Raw genomic sequence first — 20927 nt, forward strand, 5'->3', positions numbered from 1 at the left:
CTTCCTGCCACACTGGAGTCTTCTGGTCATGACCATAAACTAGAGCGGTTCTTTGAAGGTGTCACTTTAACTCGGTGAAGGAGGCCAGTGGAGCAGCTCAGGCAAAAAACAAGCTAATCAGTCTTTAGAAACATTTTGTCACCCCCGCTGTTCACTGGTGGAATAATACAACAGGAAGTGGACTGGAGTTGGACCAACAACTCTGTTTTAAATGTCTATATTCACACAAAGTTAAAAGTATGAAACATATTTTTACCTCTTAAGTTTCTGCTTCTAATTTTCAAAATGTTGAAATGAATGGAGTCTAATTCCTGGTTCCTCCGGGAACGGAGTTTCGGAGTTTCTGGAAGCAGAAACTCCGTCTGCTTCCAGATTCACGTTTCAGCTTCGGTTCAATGGTCCCGATGTCAGAGAAACCAGCAAGAAGGTTCTGATCCAGCTGGTTCAGTCGCCTAGCCCTGTTAGCGGAGTCATGCTTACACCGAGCCCTACTTGCATGCTATGCTAACGCCTAGCCTTATTAACATGCTACACTAAGGTCTAACCCTGTTAGTGGAGTTATGCTAACGTCTAGCCCTGTTAACATGCTACACTAAGGTCTAGTCCTGTTAGCGGAGTTATGCTAACGCCTGGCCCTGTTAGCATGCTACACTAAGGTCTAGTCCTGTTAGCAGAGTTATGCTAATGCCTAGCCCTGTTAGCATGCTACACTAAGGTCTAGTCCTGTTAGTAGGGTTATGCTAAGACCTAGCCCTGTTAGCATGCTACACTAAGGCCTAGCCCTGTTAGCGGAGTTATGCTAACGCCTAGCCCTGTGAGCATGCAACACTAAGGTCTAGTCCTGTTAGTAGAGTTATGCTAACGCCTAGTCCTGTTAGCATGCTACACTAAGGTCTAGTCCTGTTAGCAGAGTTATGCTAATGCCTAGCCCTGTTAGCATGCTACACTAAGGCCTAGCCCTGTTAGCGCAACTTTTGCCACCGCCTAATTTTAAAGAATCCTTATTTTGCATGAACTGAGTGTATACATGAAGCTATGAAGACTACATTCTAGGAATGTGCAATATAAACGTATACAGTAGAAATGTTAGAAACTTGTCTGAAGATATAGAGCTGCAGTCTGCCGGCTAACTGTGGTAAAGCTGGTTGATGATGTAACCAGTTACATCCAGTCGCGTTTCCCCATCAGATACTGTTGGCAGCGTCTCCTCGCTGCCCAGGTGGCAACATTTTCGCAGCTTGTTCAGCGATCTCATCTAGTGCGCCTTGCTTGCGCTGCAAGGGAACTATGGACACAGTGAAAGCTCAAACAACGTGTTTTGGCAGATTTGTTCTACTTTTTTCACTTTTTTGCAACTGCATTCTCATCAGACATACATACACACACACTCACCCAACCCCTAGTGATCTACGCGCTGTATGAAAGGTGTGTGAATAATGATTGACCGAAACCATGTGACTTTGGGACCTTTACTCAGCTGAAATAAAGCGAACTGCTCCTTTATTAAAGCTGGAGTTTCCAACAAGATGCTTTAATAAAGTTGATCAGTCAGAAATGAAATGTTTCATTGCGGTAAAGCTGACCAAACTGCTGCCTCTTGTCACACCTGATGATGTGTAAAGCCATGATTGACTGCTTCTTGGTCAGCTGTTCTCATAAAGATAGCTCATTTATCAGACTTCCTGTTGCTACTTCAGAATAAGAGTTTGTCAGAAGCTGCTGCTACTTCTAAGCTGACAGTTTACCATAGAGCGAGGCTTTTATTGTGAAGGAGCAGCAGGAAGTGTGGTTGAGGACTCAAATCTAAATCGTAAACAATTTCAATAATCTGAATTCAAACGTCAACATGTCGCTTAAATAAAACTGTTTAACAAACTAAAGGTTTTCAGTAAACAAAACAAACACAAACAAAATGTAGTGTTTTTAAGTGAATTCCACCAAATTAACCAGTTAGAGCTCAAATAAACCAGTTAAAATGAACCAGTTTAAACTGATCTAGTTTAGAATGAGGTTTGCTTCGGTTCTGGAGAAAATAAAACGGATGTTTGGGTCAGGGTTCTGGTCAACCAGACTTCTGGTTTTGGTTTCTCATCCAGAACTAGGGGTGCATTGATTTATCGGCCAGCCGATTCATTGGTGCAGATTTCCTTCGTTTTGGGAGATCAGTGATCGGGCGATCTGATCTACATCAACAAAGCTCTAAAAATCAGCCACTGTCCTCTGCTGAGGTTAGACTGTTAGCCCCGCCCACCAGGCTAGCTCCGCCCACCCAGTCCTGTCTGCATCTCTGCAGTAACAATAGTTACTGTTACCCAAATAAATAATTAATTTTATTTATCGACATTTCAGACAAAGAAAGTCGGAATCGGCAGCTCAGGCTTTTTAAAGATCGATTATCGGCCATCGGTCAGAAAACTGCAATCGGCGCACTCCTATCCAGAACCTCCAGAACCTGGCCATGTTTCTCCTGCTGCAGTCAGGAGCCAATCAGATTGAAGCTCAAACGGGTCAAAGTGGTTCTGAGTGAACAGAATGGACCCAGGTTCTGCTGAGTCATCAAGTCCGTGTTGGACAAGAACTGGTTAGACTGGTTAAACTAGTTGGTTTTAGAGTTATGCTAGGTACTTTCAGAATATTAAATAAAAAAACAAAAACAAACTGAACAGACTTTTTTTTCTCTGAAATAAAGTTCAACATGTGAAAATCACAGCAGGAACATGTTGGACCGGACCGGGTCCAGAGGGCTGGGATCAGCGGTTTGGGTCGATGTCATGCTTCAGTCAGAGGATGAAGAAGAGGATGATGACGATCAGCAGGATCAGCAGCAACACTCCAATCGCACACCACTGGCGGCGATCTGAGGAGAAACCAACCAATCACTGATCAGATAGACGGACACGCCCCTAAAACACACACAGCTCTGTCCAATCAGAGCTCAGAATCACTGAATTCTACCCAATGGGCTCTTTGCACCTGCCGCGCTGACGTCACAACTGCATGATCTCTTGTTTGTTTCTGAACTAGAACTCCGACACCAGAGCTGCTCTACTGTTAAGCTATGGGCTTGTTGTTCCTCAGGCTGCAGAAGCAAAAAGCCTGAACCGTAAAATCCCCGTTACTTGGTCTCTGACACTAACGACAATAAACCACGTAATATACTTGAAAACAAGCTAAAAACATTGTCCGTTAGAATGGATGAAAAATGTTTAGATACTTAAATAGCACATTTTTACAAGAAAATGTCCGAGAATATTGCTTACTAGCATAAGCTAAAGCTAATGTTAGCCACAAAGCTTAAAGACAGTAAAACTCACCTTCATATCTGTGAATTTATAACGAGGCGAACATCTTAAAACTTTTCTCCAGCTACTTGCTGGGGCTTCGGATCGATGTTCATTATGAATTGTTACCTTGGACAAGCCCTGCAAACACCCAGTGGAAAGAGCCTTTTTCAATAGATCGGAAACGATCGAGCCGCTTTTCCCCGAACGCAGAAGCTGAGGTGCAAAGAGCCCATCAGAGCCCAGGCTGAGCTTCTGAAAGCGTAATGTGAACAGATTACCGCTGTTCATGTGTGAGACTTTAGCTAGTTTCTTCATGACGTTGTCCAGGCGGGACTGAGTGCTGTCCATCTCATGTCCAAAGTCGTCCAGCATCCTGAGGGACAGACAAGACTTAGCAACCAGACTGGACCAGAATGGGACCAGAACTAGGGTCGTTGTCTACAAAAACCTGAAATTAGATTCAATTCAATGAAGAGGCAGGCTCACAAATACGCTTATAAAATATGTCTACAGTGCTAGCATCTTTTTTTTACTCCAGTCTTTAGTTTTTGATTCATCTTCATTAAGTTTAATAGTTGAACTCTGACCTTTCCCAGACATTTATAGCTTTGTGTTCATGTTAGCGGCGGGATTTGATTCCTGCATTGGTCACTCAGAAACATCTCCCAGCTACGTGCCGCCATGATGCGCTCCGCCACCCATTTTTTGAGACTGGGATGATATGAAATTCATCCATAAAGCTACACTTACGTTAAGAATCAACTACAGAACAGGCGCCGGCCGTGTCCAGTCTATTCGCTCACCTGTATAAATACTCCTGCAGCGTCAGCAGGCAGCAGCTCCGGGAGGAGAGAAGCTGCCGTACGCCCGTCAATGTAAGGATACTTATTGGTCTCCCAAAATGATAAAAGCTCAGACATTATCATAAATGAATAAAATCCTCCCAGACCGAACTTGAAAACTGGACATTATGCTGCTAGCATTGGCACTTAGCCGGAACACGGTGAACTAAATAATAGAACATGTTTACTGAAGGCAGATCAAATTTCCTCGAGGAATTTTAATAATAGCAGGAACTCGAATCATTTGAGGAACCAGAACCAGAACCCAACCCAACCCAACCAGGCTGAGTGCCGTCCATCTCATGTCCAAAGTTGTCCACTAAACTGGTACCAAGACCGGTACCGGAATGGTACTGGAACCAGAGGTAAACCCAACTGGACCAGTTGGTAGTTCCACAGTCAGAACTGGGTTCTTACCCGGCCTGCTCGTCCAGCTCCAGGCCGATCCGCTCCGACATGTTCTTCAGAACCCCAATGGTTCCGGAAACCCGCTCCAGTTGCTCGTCCTGCTGCTCCGCGATCAGCTGCAACACAGAGTGGCGGGTCAAAACTGGAACCAGAGGCTGTGGTTCTGGAACCGGCAACCAGAACCACAGCAGCAGGTTCTGGTACCTGCTGCTGTGTCTGCTGCTCGCCGATGAACTCAGAGTTGGCGCTCTGCGGCCGGCGGTCTGGTGGGCCGAACCGATCGGAACCAGGCTGCCAGATGGGATCCCGGGCACCTCCCAGCAGAACCTGCAGAACCGACCAGAACCAGAACCCGTTCAGATTGCGATCAGGAAGAGACTCGACCAATCAGAGAGCTCCAAATGAGTCACAGCAGCCGATTGGCTGTTGAGGGCCTGTACCTGTTTGCCATGTCTGTCAGCAGAACCAGAACCAGCTGCTGGACCCAACATCTGTTCTTTCATGTCCTGTTAAACAAAGAACCAGCTGAGTTCCAGGTCGGACCAGCTCCGAGGACCCGGTAGGGGAAGGTCAGACCTACCTGGACGGTGCGGCGGGTGCCGGTGATGAAGGCCTTCCTCTTCGTCAGTTCGGCGGCATCCAGGTGGAACTTCCTGGGGTTGGACTCCACGATGCCTTCAGGGACGTCAAGGAAAACGGAGACATGGGACGGGGACCTCGGGGACAGAATGGAGGACAGACTGGGGGACAAGGATACTGATGGTCTCGTCCAGGTCCTCCAGGTCCCACTCGATGGACCGCAGGCCGTTCCGCAGCTCATTGGTCGTCCAATCCGCTTCCTCCCTGGAGGCTCCGCCCACTTCCGGCTGCAGCTCCACCCAGCGGCGATGGAGACTCTGGGCAGCCTGGACCGCCTTCTCCACTTCCCTGCACACAGGGAACCAGAACCCAGTCAGAGCCAGAACTAGAACCGGGTTTAATTTCCCTTTGGGATTAGTAATGTATTCGTGAACTGGACCTATTCGGTCCAACTGGACCTCTGGCGTGTCGGTAGGACTTGCAGGTAGGGTTACCTGCTCAGGTGTGTCAAGGAGGGTCAGTTAGTGCAGATTACCAGGCTAACCAGCTGCGGGCTCAGGTCACGTGCTCATCACGTGACCCTCTGTTGCGTGCTAAACATCAGGTCCAGTTTCAGATATTTGATTTTTCGTCTGAACCTGAGCGCCGCCATGACACCTCGCAGCATTTCTGTTGTTTCTATTCAGTCTCATCACGTGACCAGGTTAGCAACTGATGCTCCTCAGCCAGCGGAACTGGTTAAACTGGTCAGACTGGTGCCGGTCTGTGTTCTAATCTGACCAGTTTAACCGGTAACTAGGGGTTCGGCATCGGTTCGGGCTCGGTTTGACGCTAGCTGCTGTGGCTGCGGAAGTTCTGACCCTTTAACGACGAAGAACGGATCTTCCATGGACATGGTGCCGGTTCTGGTTCACTCCATCCCTAAGACGTCCCGGTCCGGATCCACCGATTCGGCTTGGTTCTGATTACTGCCCAGTTCTCGTCACCGGGGTAGCCGCAGCTAACTGCGCTTTGTTTACATGTAGCAACGGAAACCACGCAGTGACGTCACTTCCTAGTGAACTGATCAAGTCCTCCTGCTGGTGGACTGGAGATGGCAGCGAAGGAAAGAAAAACCTGAACAAGTTAATTTTAAGTTAAACGTTTCATTCATTTCCGTTTCAGTAGCAGAACTGAGGGGACACTCTGGTTCTGATCCAAACCCTCTGGTTCCGCTGGAGGAGATGCAGATACCTAAAAATGATTTATCCATGAACAAACAACATCTTAGATTTTTGAGAAAATAGCAGATCAATAGAAAATGTGATGTCACACAATCCAAAAGGGGGGCAGTAATCTACCTACAAGCCGTTCAGTTCAGTTCATTTATTCAGCACCAATTCACAAGTGATGTCGTCTCAAGGCACTTTACAAGAAAATAATTTCAATTCAATCACCCATCCATTCTGACTGGACCCTGGCTATCAAACAATTCAGATAGATAAATCTTTATTGTCATTGTCACAAGAACAACGAAATTTAAAAAGTGCCATCAGTCAGTGCATATGCTTAAAGACAAAAAATAACTGTCTAACAATTCACACACAATGTAAGAAATAAATAACAAGCTAAGTTAATTATTAAAATTAGTTTAGAAAGTTTCTATCTGCAGATTGCATCGAGTTGTTGACCCACAGCATTACTCCTCCTGACCGTCACGGGACAACGGTGGAGAGAAAACCACCCCTTACGGAACCTCCAGCAGAACCAGAGCAGGGACCGGGTCAGTACCAGCGGTCGTCTGGAGCTTAGAGCAGACAGAACATAAGATCTGAGCCAGGAGAACTTTCTATGTTACAGTAAAAAGTTAATATTAGGAGAGGAAGAATGACTAAATAATGTCAGCCAATGGCTTGCCTCCAGGAAGTGACCACAGCCAATCAGAATGCCAGACCAGGTGTTGCTTATCCAAGCTGAATGGAAAAGCAGGAGGCTGAGGATCACATGGCAACAACTAATTCATAATTCAAATAAATGAGAAAATACTTTATTGATCCTAAAGAAAAACTAAATGTTGTCGTAACTCATATCGTCCCAGCATCTTCCAACAGTTGTTGTGGATCTCCTGTAGCAGTCAGTGTTGAAATTAATTGGAAGAGGCATCTGACAGTGTCATGACAGCTCAACATCCGGGCAGCAGAGACAATAATCCACAGCAACACGTCCCGGATAACTCCATCAGCTATTAGCATGCTCTGCTAATCCACCTCTTTGCTGCTTCTCTGTAATCTCTGCCCTTATGGTTACTTAACAAGTTGATAAAGTCAGCTGTTTGTTTCTGGAGCCCTTTACATTATTGTACAGTCAAGGATAAACAGCCCTGAGCATTATCTCTACCAGACTGTCTTCAGTCAGAGAATTCTCCATGTATGCTGCAACATAGATCTCTACAGGAGAGCCTTCCTGCCGACAAACATCAAAATCTACAAAGATTTTTGATGAAATTTATGCGCTACAATAACACTTAATTTCTCCCTGAGATTAATAAACTTTGATTTACATCAATTCCAACTCAATTGAATGTTTGAAATGCTATCTTTAGTTTTAAAAGTTTAAACATGTCACTTTAGCTCATTAACTGCTATATGTTAATGTCAAGTTATTTTATACAGCACATTTATAAACAGCCGCTGACCACAGTAACACCAGGAAAAGATCCGTTTTTAGAGAACTTTTAAAATAAGATCTTTTAAAACTGTAGTTTCTCGGCCTGTCCAGCAGAGGGCAACAGCTTCTGCCAGCTCCCATATACACACAGAGGAAGCTGTATTCTCGCGAGACTCTGTTTCTTTGTGTTGAGAGGAGCGTGTCAAGCTGCAGACTTTAAACTTCGTTTCTAAACTAAGCGAACCATCGGTCGAATCTGAACCGAACCTGTATACTACTGGGTCTTATTCTGCTTCACCTGTGCCTCCTGTCCAGGTGAGTTGTATCAGTGAACCTGTTAGCTCCCGTTAGCTTGTTAGCACTTTATTAGCTCCGCGTGCTCAGTTTGAGTCCTCTCAAGTGCTAACGTGAGAACCGTTTCGGTCCGTTTTGGCTCGGTTCGGTCATTGTTAACCTTGTACAGCAGGGGTTTACGGTCTTTAGAACCGAAACTGGTAATGTTTAGAGATGGATGACGTCATAATCCGTCAAATGGCGGCTCTGTTCGAACCTAGTTAGAATCAGAGATCAGTGACATTGTTCCCGGGCAGAGGAAGGGTTAGGGTTCCAGGTGGATCCGGATCAGTTGTCAGGAACTTAATGATTGCAGCTGAAGGTTAGATTAAAGTGGTTGGGGATGATCAGGTAGAACATCAGGGGCGGGAACCTCCACTGGTCGAGAGGCAGCCATGTTGGTGAAGTCATGTGATCAAAGTGTTCTGAAACTGACCAATTAGCTTCCTTTTCCAGACACAGTAAAACCAGCTGACCTGTTTCCATGGCAGTGAGACGAGGACACATCAGGTACCTGAAGGTGAGCCCACCACTGATGACACCTGCCAAACATTTCCATGGCAACCAGGATGCGACAGGTTCCCTAAAACCTGGTGCTTCAGGATGTTAGGGAACATTCAGAGTTTGATCCACCATCAACTGGTTCTGTTAGCGCCCTGCAGAGAAATGGACCGGTACTGGTACTTATCAACTGACTGGTACCGATCTGTACCAGTTCCATCTAAGCCGATTAAGCTGATCTCATTATTATTTGGACTGTTTTATAGTCGTGCCTCCTGATTGGCCGGTCCTTTACCTCAGAGTCTCATTATTTCAGCTGATTTAAATCTCAGAACCAATTCAGTCCCAGAACTTCTAGCTTTATCCTGGTTCTGACACCAGGCTGTACCAAGCTTAGCATTATGACCTTTGACCCTACTTGTGTGTGTTCAGGTGTGTGAGGTCCAGCCGACTCAAGGTGAAGTCAGAGACACTCAGATTTCCTCTAAAGGAGCAGCTGTGAAGGTACGCACCGCTTTCTGATTGGCTCCCTCTGGCTGCTCTCTGATTGGCCAGTATGTGTTCACCTGATGCATTTCCCCACCTGTGTCTCAGGAGCTATACGACAACGGCTTCACCGAGACGATGATGGAGGAGGATGACGACTCGCGGACCAACCTCATAGTTAACTACCTGCCGCAGAGCATGAGCCAGGACGAGCTGCGCAGCCTGTTCAGCAGTGTGGGCGAGGTCGAGTCGGCGAAGCTGATCCGTGACAAGGTGGCAGGTAACGCTGGCGCCGCTGGCTAGGGCCGCAGTACCACTGCCAAACGCTAGGGTTATGAACCATGATTTATGATTTTAACTTACGGATCATGATTCAAATCGACCCAGTTCTGTCTAAATGGACTGGATCTGTGTGAAAACTAAGTCCCGCCCCTCACACATTTAGGATTCAGCAAGAAAACAGGGGGCGTGGCCAGATGGAGGGGCGTGGCCAGGTGTGAGGGCTGAGATCAGAATGCGGAGGCCCTTAGCCGCTCGTTGCTGCTGTTTGTCGCTATTTTTAACTTTTTATCCAAACCAAGAAATAACAAATCTGGAAATGTTTTTCTGTGTTTGGAGAAATTTACTGCGACATGCTCAGCTGCCATGTGGAGGCCCTCGGCCCCTCCCTCCCTCAGCGCTGCAGGCAGAGCAGATCACTGCGTGTTGCTGATCAATCACACATTGATAAAGCAGGGCTATCGATCAGCTATAGTCGGCTCCTGGCTTGCCACCAGGGGGAGTGGCTGAGTGATGGAAGCTTGAACGTTTTAAACCAATAGAATCAAACTGCAGAAGCACTGTTTCACCTGAAGGGGGCAGCACTGTGATGGTTTTAGTCAAAATATTGCAGAACTAAACAAATTTACACAAAAATGTCAAAATTAGCTTAGAAATGTAAAGATCGAACCCTAAATAACATAATAAGTATTTCAGAAAAAAAACAGATGATTTGTTAAATGTTCTGATCCAGCAGTTCTCCCAGTATGTGGACCAGTACTGGGACCCATCAGCCTCTCCATAGAAAGCGCTAATCCTGCTCTGCTTCTGAACCCAGTTTGATCAGTAGAACCAGTGGTTCTGTGTCTCCGGTTATTTTTCTCAGCTGTTTTGTTTTTTTTATTGACTTTGTGATTGTTTCTTTTTTTCTTTTTTTTCTAAACAATTTTGTGGATTTTTTTTTGCCTGGATGATTTTTTTGCTGTTGAATTTGTAATGTTTGTTGTTTTTGCTGGGGCGCTGGCAGGTTATCGGTTTTCTGGTTCTGCTGGAGTCTATTGGGCGGAACCAGTTCTGTTTACATTCAGAACTTTGTTTTTTTTTTATTTTTATATATATATATATATATATATATTTGTAAAAATGTTTTGATGTCTTTATTTTTTTTCAGGAGTTGTAAAATTATCAGAAAAATGTTTAAAAAATGTTTTTGTTCTGAACAAGTTGAGAAACCGGAGCAGTAAAGGTTCTGTCAGAATCCAGCCCAGCTCAGGTCCAAACTCCAGCAGGAAGTTCTTCACCTGATCGGATGCTTCTATAGTCACCGGGTCAAAGCTCTGATGGCTGAACCCGGTTCTGGTTCTGGTTGGCACAGGAAAAAGTATTCACACATCAGGGTTCTGATGGGTCGGTGGCGCTGCTTCTCCTCCATGAGGCGAGCACACCTCAGAGTCTGGGGACTGGGACCGGTTCTTCTGTTGTTCAGACATTGTCTCTGATTTTCAGACTTTGTTCAGTGTTTCCAGTTTAAAATAAACCCTTGTTGCCACGGTTATAGCCAAAGCAAAAACACCAAAAGTCCTTACAGCTGCCCACCAATGGAGAAATGTTTCTGTGGAACCAGTTACCCAATTGGGTCGGTTGACCTCAGTCCTGATCAGCCCTGCAGCTGATTAGTCTCCGTCTACCTGCCAGGCACTGCTGCCGCCCCCTCAGGTTAAAAAAATCTGTTTATTGTGATTTTAGTCTGAGATATTTTCTTAGGCTGCTTTCACACTGCAGCCTGAAGTGACCCAATTCTGATTTTTTTTGACATAATGAGACCTGTATTGATCTTTTTATGACAGTCTGAACAACACAGGTCAGATTATTTTCGAATGCGACCCATATCTGATACGTATCCGATTCAAATGCAACCTAACGTCCAGGTCGCATTAATTCCACCTGAACGTCACTGATATTCAACAAATGTCCCTATTCTGCGTCCTAACACATACAAGCAGGAATAAAAACAACAACTATAACTGACTGTAATGAGGATCAAGTTGTTAATTTTCTGCTTTGGTCAGACAACAACTTCAAGTGTGTGAGCTATGCTCCACCGTTAGCATCCATGTTTACTTCAGCAAACACTGAAGACTTCTTTTCATGGCAGTTGGCAGAACACTGAGAACGCTGATGTTATTGCGCCCTCTAACAACACTTTCAGGTTGTTGGCCTGTTCACACTGGAATACATACAAGTCACATTTCTTTGGAAGTGTGAACGGCCCCGGCATTGTGTCACTTCAGGCTGCAGTGTGAACGCAGCCAGAGTTTCTTCAAAGTTCTGGGAGGTCGATGTTAACTCTTTGCTCTCCTGCATGTTCTTGTTTTTATTTGATTTTTGAATACAGAATATGGTTCCCCTTCTGTCACCATGGAAACCACGGGCTTGCCTGTCCCCGTAACCATAGCTACCATGGGTTCTCCCTTTGGCATAGTAACTGAGACCCTCCTGATCCGAGGACTTTCAGATCAGATAAAAAAGGTTCTAAGCAGCTCCTTCCGACCAATCAGCTGTCAGAACCTGACCTGCTCAGACAGAAGCATCCAATCAGAACCCTCCTACTGGGTCAGAACCAATGCTAGTTAAAGCTGATAACCATTAGCTAACAAGCAGCTAACATGTAGCTAGCCAATAGTTAACTACAAGCTAGATGTAAGTTAGCAGGAGCTAACCACTAGCTAGCCAGAAGCTAACCATGAGCTAGCAAGGACCTAATAATGAACTAGCTAGCAGCTAGCCAGATGCTAAATGAGTTAACCAGGAGCTAACTGGGTCCAGTTGACCTTACTGAGCCGTTCGGACCTCCCTATTGAACCGCCATCTTGTTGTTGTTGTTGTTGTTGTGAGGCCCGTTTTCTCAGTTTGTTCAGAACCGTTTGGGTTTGTTTTGTGGATCTGATCAGACTCTGTGCTGCGTTTTGAACTCTGTGTTTCTTTCTCAATGTGATGCTGTAACCGAGAGTTTTGCTGTTATTTTGTTGTTTTCCTTTGTGTTTCTCTAGGCCACAGTTTAGGTTACGGCTTTGTTAACTTTGTTAACCATAGTGATGCAGAGAGGGCTATCAGTACCCTCAATGGCCTGAGGCTACAGTCTAAAACTATCAAGGTAACGCGCCACAGGTGCTCTTTGATTTTCCTCTTTCCACTGATAGATGTGTTATGTTTTCTGGACAGTAGGGGGCGCTCTCAGCTGCAGCGTCTGAAGATTGAAGGTATTTTGTTCTGACACACGTCAGCACTGAATCTGTCGCTTCCTTCAGTTCAGTGAGATGATGTGCCAAGACTTAACTTTAAAAACGGATGCTTTTATTTTGAAAAACTCAACATGATTTAATGTCTTTTATTTTATTTTTTAAACTATTATGGTTAAATGTAAACTTTATTTTACTGTTTTAAATTTAAGACACCCTGTTTTTTATTTGGACACTGAATGTAACTCTTACTTTGAAACTTTTCTGTAATTTTATTTGAATATTTCTGTCCTGTGAGGAAGAGGAGCTGACGTCTTCCTCTCTCCTTCCTGCAGGTGTCGTTTGCTCGCCCGAGTTCGGACACCATCAAAGATGCCAACCTGTACATCAGCGGTCTGCCCAGAACGCTGAGCCAGCAGGACCTGGAAGACATGTTCTCCTCCTTCGGACGCATCATCAACTCCAGGGTCCTGGTGGACCAGGCGTCAGGTGAGCTCATGTGACCCACCGTTTCCATCGGTGCTAGAGAGAAACGGAGCCAATGGCTTCAAATTCAGGTCCAACATTTTCACAAAGAAACCAACCCTGTCAGCTGCTGCTCCGTCTAGACCAGGGTGCTCAAGTCCCGTCCTCCAGAGCTACTTTTAGATGCATCCCTGCTGCAACAGACCAGGATCAGCTCTGAGCAGACCTGCTAACAAGCCGTTCATTTGAGGTGTGTTGGAGCAGGGATGCATCTGAAAGTTGCAGGATGGCAGCTGTGGAGGACGGGACTTGAGCAGCCCTGGTCTAGACTCACTCAGGCCAGTTAAGGTCTGGCTTCGGTCCGGTTCTAGCCCTGATGGGAGCGTCTCTCCATCGAGGAAATACGGGCCCAGAGCAACGCTCAGCAGAACCGGGAAGTTCTGATTCACTCAACTAAATCCGAATGTTTCATTTTGTCTTGTTGAAATGTGTTAATGTCATGGAAACGGTTCAGATTGGCTGGTTATTATTTCATATTAACATAGATTAATATGAAAAAGCTTCTGGATTTAAGTCATCAGAAGATGTAGATCAATATCCACTGATAAGGAGATCTATTAATTAATCTTATTTTGATATGAGACACTGTTCCAATCAAAAATGAATCAAGAAACAGAATGCATTCTGTCATAATATTATTCAAGGATCAAAGAAAAGACTCACCATATTCTCGGCAAATCCAAGAATAAAGTAACAAATAGATACCTAGCTTTTTAATATCCACCACATCACCTTATAGCAAAGAAGATAGTCTTTTCCCATCTCTGGTCACCCTGAACAACAGTTCACCTGGGCTCAAAAAGAACTTCTTAGAAAACTTCTGTTATCGGTTTTTGTTTCTCCAGTGAATAAGTCGGTTTGTGTCACAATATCGCCCTTAAACTTCATTTAAAAGAAAAACAAAACAAGCACATCAGGGCAAACTGTTGTGTAGTTCTGAAGTTTCACACCAGGTGGTGCTAAGCTGAGCTAGGCGTGTTGGACCGATCGTCTCCATTGGACCTTAACCTGAAAACTTTCTCTATTTTACCTCATTTTTATCGTATTTTCATCCACTCTCTTGTATATGTGCTTTCATTTCACTCCAACACCCATAATGCCTTGCTTTGTGTCAACTGCAGAGTCGTTGAACCTCCTTCCCGCTTCGCTAAACAGTCTGTCCTCTGATTGGCTGCCAGGTCTGTCTCGGGGCGTGGCCTTCATCCGCTACGATAAGCGCAGCGAGGCCGAGGACGCGGTGAAGCACCTGAACGGACACGTCCCGCCTGGCGGCTCTGAGCCAATCACAGTCAAGTTTGCCGCCAACCCCAACCAAGGCCGGAACCCCATGGTGATGTCACAGACCTACCACGGCCAATCGCGACGCTTCGGAGGCCCGGTCCATCACCAGGCGCAGAGGTTCAGGTGAGTAATCAGATTACAGTAACTGTGATGCAGTGTTCTGATTGGCTGTCGGGTTTTAAATTTCCTCCACTTCCTGTTTGCCTCCAGGTTTTCTCCGATGTCGGCCGACCACATGGGCGCAGGGGGCGGAGCCTCGGGAAGCCCCTCCTCTGGCTGGTGTCTGTTCATTTACAACCTGAGCCAGGACGCCGACGAGGGCATGCTGTGGCAGATGTTCGGGCCGTTCGGCGCCGTCGTCAACGTCAAGGTCATCCGAGACTTCAACACCAACAAGTGCAAAGGCTTCGGGTTCGTTACCATGGCGAACTATGAGGAAGCCGCCATGGCCATCCACAGCCTGAACGGCTACCAGCTGGGGGACAAAGTCCTGCAGGTGTCTTTCAAGACCAACAAGGGACACAAGTAGACGGCAGCGGAAGTGGGTGGGCGGGGCTAAAGGTCACATGATGTAGTTTCTGGGTTTTTTTTGTTTTTTTATTAGCATGCACAGCTTTTTATTTTTGAGCTGAAACTCGTTCTGAAACGATTCTCTGGACTCTGACGCCTGATTGGTCCGTCTCCTGCCGGACCGGACTGTAGTTTCCTCCAGGGATGGTTGGAGTTCCCGTCTTGGTTCTGTTAGTTTTTTTTTTTTTTTAGAAAGTGTCGATCTGTTTTAGGTGAAAAATGTCCACTCTGCAGTTGTTGAATGAATCATTAAATGTTGTTCGGTTCTGGTCGGTTTAATAATCCGAGGAAGTTCTGACTTCATGTTGGACTTTGAAACGAGCAGAACCGGTGGAAGCTGTTTTAGCCTCAGTGTGATGTTGACTCTTCAATAATAAATCTGTTGATGAAAACATGAGCAACGTAAATAAAGTGACTTTATTGAGTGAAATCAGAGGGACCCATATGTGCCAGCTGGGCCAGGCTTTAGAAACCACAGACCCAGGTCAGTGATGATGGTGATGGAGACTGGTTGGGCATCTGGCATCAGTTACCATGGTAACATAACCATGATGTAAGGAAGCGGTCTGGTTGCCCCAGCTGTAACCCTACCCTCCATAAAAAATAATTAATTTTACAGGAAAAAAGATAAATCAAAAAAAGAAAATAGAGAGATTCAAGTGCAAATGAGTGTTTAAACAGCAGAAAACTTTCTCAGCGTTTTGTAAACCCACAACTATAGAATCTTAAAAATAAATGAAAATAATACAATTAAGATAAATATCATTTATTTGCACTTCTATTAAATCATCAGTTAGTGGATCTTAAAACATGATGTAATGCTCATCACATTTAGAGCCGGCCCAAGGTATAAATGAACTAAGAGAATATCAAAGCTGTTAAATTTGATTTAATGGTTTCAGCATAGATCAATTAAATTATTTAACATTTAATTGCAAAGCTGGAAAGTTTACTTGGTAAAAGTTCAAAGAACAATCTTCATAGTTAGATTGATTTGTTACCATAGCAACAATCTGATGCTCTCAGTTTAATCTTTGAGTTTTAGTTGCATTAATGCATTTTAGTAAACTATAATTACATATGCGGGTCAATTAAACTAGGACCCCTCTCCCAGATTTCACCGAATCTATGTTGAAATGCTGTTAGTGGTGCTGATGGGGCCCCTAACTCAAATTCTGCTCAAGGCCTCGTTCAACCTTGGACCGGCCCTGCATGATGAGCTAGACCTGCTGCACTGCGCATCTCTGCTGGATGCAGAGAGGCAAACGGGAGATTTAATTTATGCCACATTAGTAGCTCTTCCATTTCGTCTCTATTGAGTTTTTAATAATCGCCACAGAAACTGTTTTGGTTGCCCGAACCTCATGGGACGAGTTGTTCTGATCTCCGTGCGGCCTCACAGCAACTGTACTTGACTGTAGACAAAGCATTTGTGTCGCCGCAAAAAATTTAAATAAAATAAAAATAAGGCAAGCGCAAGAGCTCCTCCATAGGCTGAAGCACACCGGCTAACCAGGAACTCAGACTTTAACAACACAGACAGTCAGCATGTTGAGACGTAAACACACACACTGCACATAATGCTTTGTTCACAAAGAAATATTCTCACCGCACACTCTCATGTCTAAATGTGTTCCTGTGAACACGCAGTGCAGCTCAATGAGAACATTTGCAGTTCAGATTGAGCTGCGCGAGCAGAACAAACGCAATGGATTTAAACTTGACTCCTACCTTGATAAAAGGGGTTCATATAGGTGAGAGTATATGAGCGATTCGTGCTTAGGTAAAACTTCAGAGATCAGGCCACAACAGCGCGCGAAGCGTCCAACATGCAGAGGCACCGGCAGTCTGATTGGTGTGTTCAATGCATCAACTATTAAAAACTACAGTATATAAACTATAAACTATCTTAAGAATAATTTTGCCCTGCCAGTGAAATGTTTACTGCAGAAGAGAGGCTTCTAATCTGGCATATAGGAAATACAGGTGAAATTCTTGCTAAAATATATTTCATGTCTTGTGATGGGTGTGTGTAATGTGTTTCCTGTACTGAGCCGCGATCAGAAACGGCAGGGAACAAATTCAAGGTGAGGCAGGCAGTTCTCTGGCCTCATGGCAGGGGGCGCTCATGATCCCAGACATTGTGACTCTACAACTGCAGAGTTAGAGACAGAAACAGCGAGCTAGCCATGGAGCTAGCCATACAGTAAAGTGCAGCGGTACCACATCAATCACTTATTAATAATCACAAAATAAACATGAAGCCTAACCATACTACTGCAACAGATTGAATGTTCTGCTCTTTGTGAAATATTTCAGTGTTGTTTTTTTTGTGTCATTGTTGTCAGTTGCTATGCCAATGAGTCTGCGCTACGCTGATACAGAGAGCGAGAAATACGTGGTTTTGAGTTTTACTTTAACGGTTTTTCTCTGCTACGGAGCACAAAATTAATAATATCTACATCTCCAAGTTTCATTGAGTTAACGGAGTTATTCTACGGCGGCAGATTTTATGCATGACGTAGTGTTTTGCCCTCCAGCTTTGTCCGCATGAGCGAAATTTCCTTATGTAAACAAAAACATGCAGGGAGTCTATATTTATAAATATGATTATGATTAATCATAACCCTAACCCTAATTATAATCATAATCATAATGATTATGATTATGAGGTAGCTGGTTCATACCCTCACCAGCTATGAACCTCACCGCACGTCACAGGATTTAAAGACAGACAGAGTCCTTTGAGTGGGAACATGGATATTTTTTGTCAATAGAGGAATCATGTGCATAAATTGTACATTTACAACTCATGCATCTTTCTGTCCATAAAGGCACATTCACAAAGCGGTTGCACCAGTACCGGTACCGCTCGGCTCCTGCTTTAAGTTCTGCTCAGAGCTCCAGGATGATCAGTCTGGATGAATCTAAACGCCCAGAAACCAGCAGATCACATACCCTCCAAGTTTGGTGGGTGTGGCTATTCCCTTCACATAGCTGCCATTTACCCCCATTTGAAAAATTTCTCACTCAAAATAACTCAAAAAGTAAAAGTGCTCATTTTATCAAACTTACAGTGTATACTCCCTCCAATCCTCTGCAGGTGCCCACCATGTTCCTAGCCCACTCCCTTCATAGAGCTGCCATAGACATACATTCATTTTTCAGCCTAGTCTAAGTCTGGCAAGGAGCTTGCTATCAAGCTGGGACTTAAACCTAACCTCAGTGCCCTCTTACCTTAACTTAACCAGATTTTATTTAATTTTTAATTATTTTTTAGCTCTGTTTTTGTAAATAAATCACAGCTCAGCTTTAAAATCTTGTTTCTGAGCCTCTTTCGATGATGGAGTTTTGCCTTGATGCTGCTCTGCTCACTAGGAATTCGCTTTAAAAGTCCGTTTTTAAACTGATTTTCTCTCCTTTTACTTTTCAAACTCAGTTTTTTGGAATGAACTCAGCTCAGCTTTAAAATCTCATCTCTGAGCCTCTGTTGGATGAAAGAATATTTGTTAGTGCTGCTCTGAAGGCTGTAATTTGGTTTTCAATGTCTGATATTTTAACCATGTTTTACTTCATTTAATTTTTTCTTTGAACTCTGTTTTTAAGACATAAATCATAGCTCAACTTCTAATTTCATCGCTGAGCATCTTCTAGGAGCCAGAAATTTGTATTACAACATTTTCAACATCTGAAATAGACTTTAAAATGTCCTTCAGCATTACCCAGAATGCATTACATGGTGGGGCTTCATATTTTAGCTCATAGTGCAGCTGTTTTTGCTGAAACCCCTAACAAACTCTATACAATTGTCATCAGAATGAGCTCCTCTGTCAAACTAGATGGCTTAGAATGAGCTTGGAAACATGTAGACAATTAGCACCATGAGTCAGAATGGGGTGTGCATTGTTGAACTGCTGCCTGCTTCAAGCTCTATCACAGAAGACCCCCTGCTGGCTGCTTTGGGTAAGTCTTCTCACTTTATTAGTGTGGTCATGAACCTGCTTAAAACTGAGCTTTCTAGAGGTCTTGCGGTGTATGATGGCACTAGAATTGCTCTTTGCTCTCATTTCAGGGATGACGGTTTCAATTTCAACAAGTTTCTGGAGACCTGAAAGGCTGTGGCTGGTCCAGGTTCTCCTTTGTTGGGAGCATTGCAGATTTTGCTTTTCCTTCTGGGGTACACTAGAGCATGGGTGCCTGCAACAACCTGGTTGAGACCTACTGGTGTGCAATTCACTCTGCACAGGATAGCTAAGGTGAGTCAGTGTATTTGCAGACTGCAAGCATTCAATGCAGACCAGAGAATCAACGGAGAACTCTTCTGCTTCCTGGGCATGCTAGTTCCACCTTGCGGTGTTAACGGATAGCGTGTTTTTGAAACCAGGGGCCCGGTACGTATCAGCCTTCCCAGGTTCCGCCTATAGGAACAGCACGTGGGAAAGGTGACTCTAGGACTCGGGAGTCTTAAATGCAGTCCAGTCTTCTATGAGGAATAGCCTCTCACACACATAGACAGAAGCAGAAATTGAAGACATATTCTGTCTTCAATTCTACAGCTCCACTGCTTCTAACTGCAAAAGGAATGAATGTTAGGAAATCTTCAGCTAAAGGTCTGCTAAACAGCTTTAACCTCCTAAGACCTGAGCTCTTGCATGGCATGTATTATTAAATCCTCTTTGATTTTTGCAATCATTAGGTCCCAATCAGCCCAAATATAAAATTCTTTTTACATGATTTAGTTGCTGAAACAAATTATGTCCACATATGAGGACATTCATTTTAAATGTAAAAACAGGAACAATTTATTGATGAAATCCAAAACTCTTTCTTTAGCATTATTTCTGAGTTCAAAAACAAAATGCTACACAGTAGTTGTGACTGTTTCCATCATGTGGCCCATTCAATGTACTGCTAATGGGTATGGGAAGACACATGTCCCTAAAATGTAAAACCCCTCAAAGTAAATTGCATTGTTGCTGTTCTAAACAGTTAATTTCAAACATTTAGTTTAGTTTAATCTACTTCAAACTATTTTCCCCCTTATGGGATCATGCTTACACTTATGTGTAAACAGCTTTGTAACAATTGCAATATGCCTGTAAGCAGAGCACCTTCCAATGTGGTGCTTTTACTCAGCACCACATTGCATTCTTCAAGTTTGCTGCCTTTGGCATATGGCTATTAGCCCTTTCATGGACTGAGACATGGCGCAATACCTTGTCTGGGTTATTTTTCCATTGCAGTAAAATGTCTGGGTCAAATCCCACTCTGAAAAGTCAGTTGGCAAGCTAAACCAAGACCATTTTGGCAGCTTCCATGCAGAAAAGCACGATGCTCTTTGTGTGTCACACATTGGTCTTTGCAGTAAAACAGCCAGCTATTGACTATAGCAAGATGCTTAATTAGTACCCTCAATTTCCATTTTTTGCCACTTGTGTGTTAGCAACTCATAAGGTCAATTACACCCATCTTGGAGTTGTATATATGGACAATACTGGGTTGTCAGATGGTCATTTATTTCAGTTTCAGGTCTTTGTGAGGTGTCTTCTTGCAGGGTTAGGTAATTATACAAGTAGTGGCAGGCTAACCCTGTGCCACTACTTTTTTTTTTTTTAACCAGAATACTGTTTGGAACAGATGCTTCCATGGGAACTTTGGGTTCTGCAATCATCCATTTTGGCTGTCCCCTCTAAAGCTTTCTAGTCTATAACTAACACGTGGCAGTAAAAATGACCTCATGTGGATGCCAGGTGACAGGAGGTTATGTTCCACATATATTTGTACATGGCCCCTTAACTTACAGTTCTAAAATGTGAGCTCATGGTTTTAAGACAATTGGAGTATGGTTCATACAACTTATCTTAAAGTTAATATCTTGTAGTTTTAACGTGTGCACATTTAAACTCTTCAATGCAGAAAAAAATGAATGTATTTACTATTTTTTAAGGAATAGTACTGCTGTGCAAAACCTAACT

General features: G+C 44.1%; 2 protein-coding genes across 2 annotated transcripts; one reads left to right on the top strand and one right to left on the bottom strand.

Annotated features, from left to right (window-relative positions):
* Positions 1-1455: 1455 nt before the first annotated feature.
* Positions 1456-6167, bottom strand: stx6 (syntaxin 6). Its single transcript, XM_005816435.2, has 8 exons — positions 5974-6167; positions 5292-5461; positions 5115-5209; positions 4975-5040; positions 4739-4861; positions 4544-4650; positions 3563-3657; positions 1456-2857 (listed from the first exon to the last, which is right to left on the bottom strand). The coding sequence occupies exons 1-8, from the start codon at positions 6006-6008 to the stop codon at positions 2781-2783; spliced, it is 768 nt and encodes a 255-aa protein (XP_005816492.1). The 5' UTR covers positions 6009-6167; the 3' UTR covers positions 1456-2780.
* Positions 6168-7900: 1733 nt separating this feature from the next.
* On the top strand, positions 7901-15349 carry LOC102222574 (ELAV-like protein 1). Its single transcript, XM_023339157.1, has 8 exons — positions 7901-8074; positions 8549-8612; positions 9026-9097; positions 9188-9359; positions 12388-12491; positions 12912-13065; positions 14280-14505; positions 14593-15349. Exons 2-8 carry the CDS (start codon positions 8577-8579, stop codon positions 14909-14911), a joined length of 1083 nt encoding a protein of 360 aa, XP_023194925.1. The 5' UTR covers positions 7901-8074; positions 8549-8576; the 3' UTR covers positions 14912-15349.
* Positions 15350-20927: the final 5578 nt, after the last annotated feature.

This window comes from Xiphophorus maculatus, chromosome 9 (assembly GCF_002775205.1).
Source record: "Xiphophorus maculatus strain JP 163 A chromosome 9, X_maculatus-5.0-male, whole genome shotgun sequence".
NCBI classification, from domain to species: domain Eukaryota; kingdom Metazoa; phylum Chordata; class Actinopteri; order Cyprinodontiformes; family Poeciliidae; genus Xiphophorus; species Xiphophorus maculatus.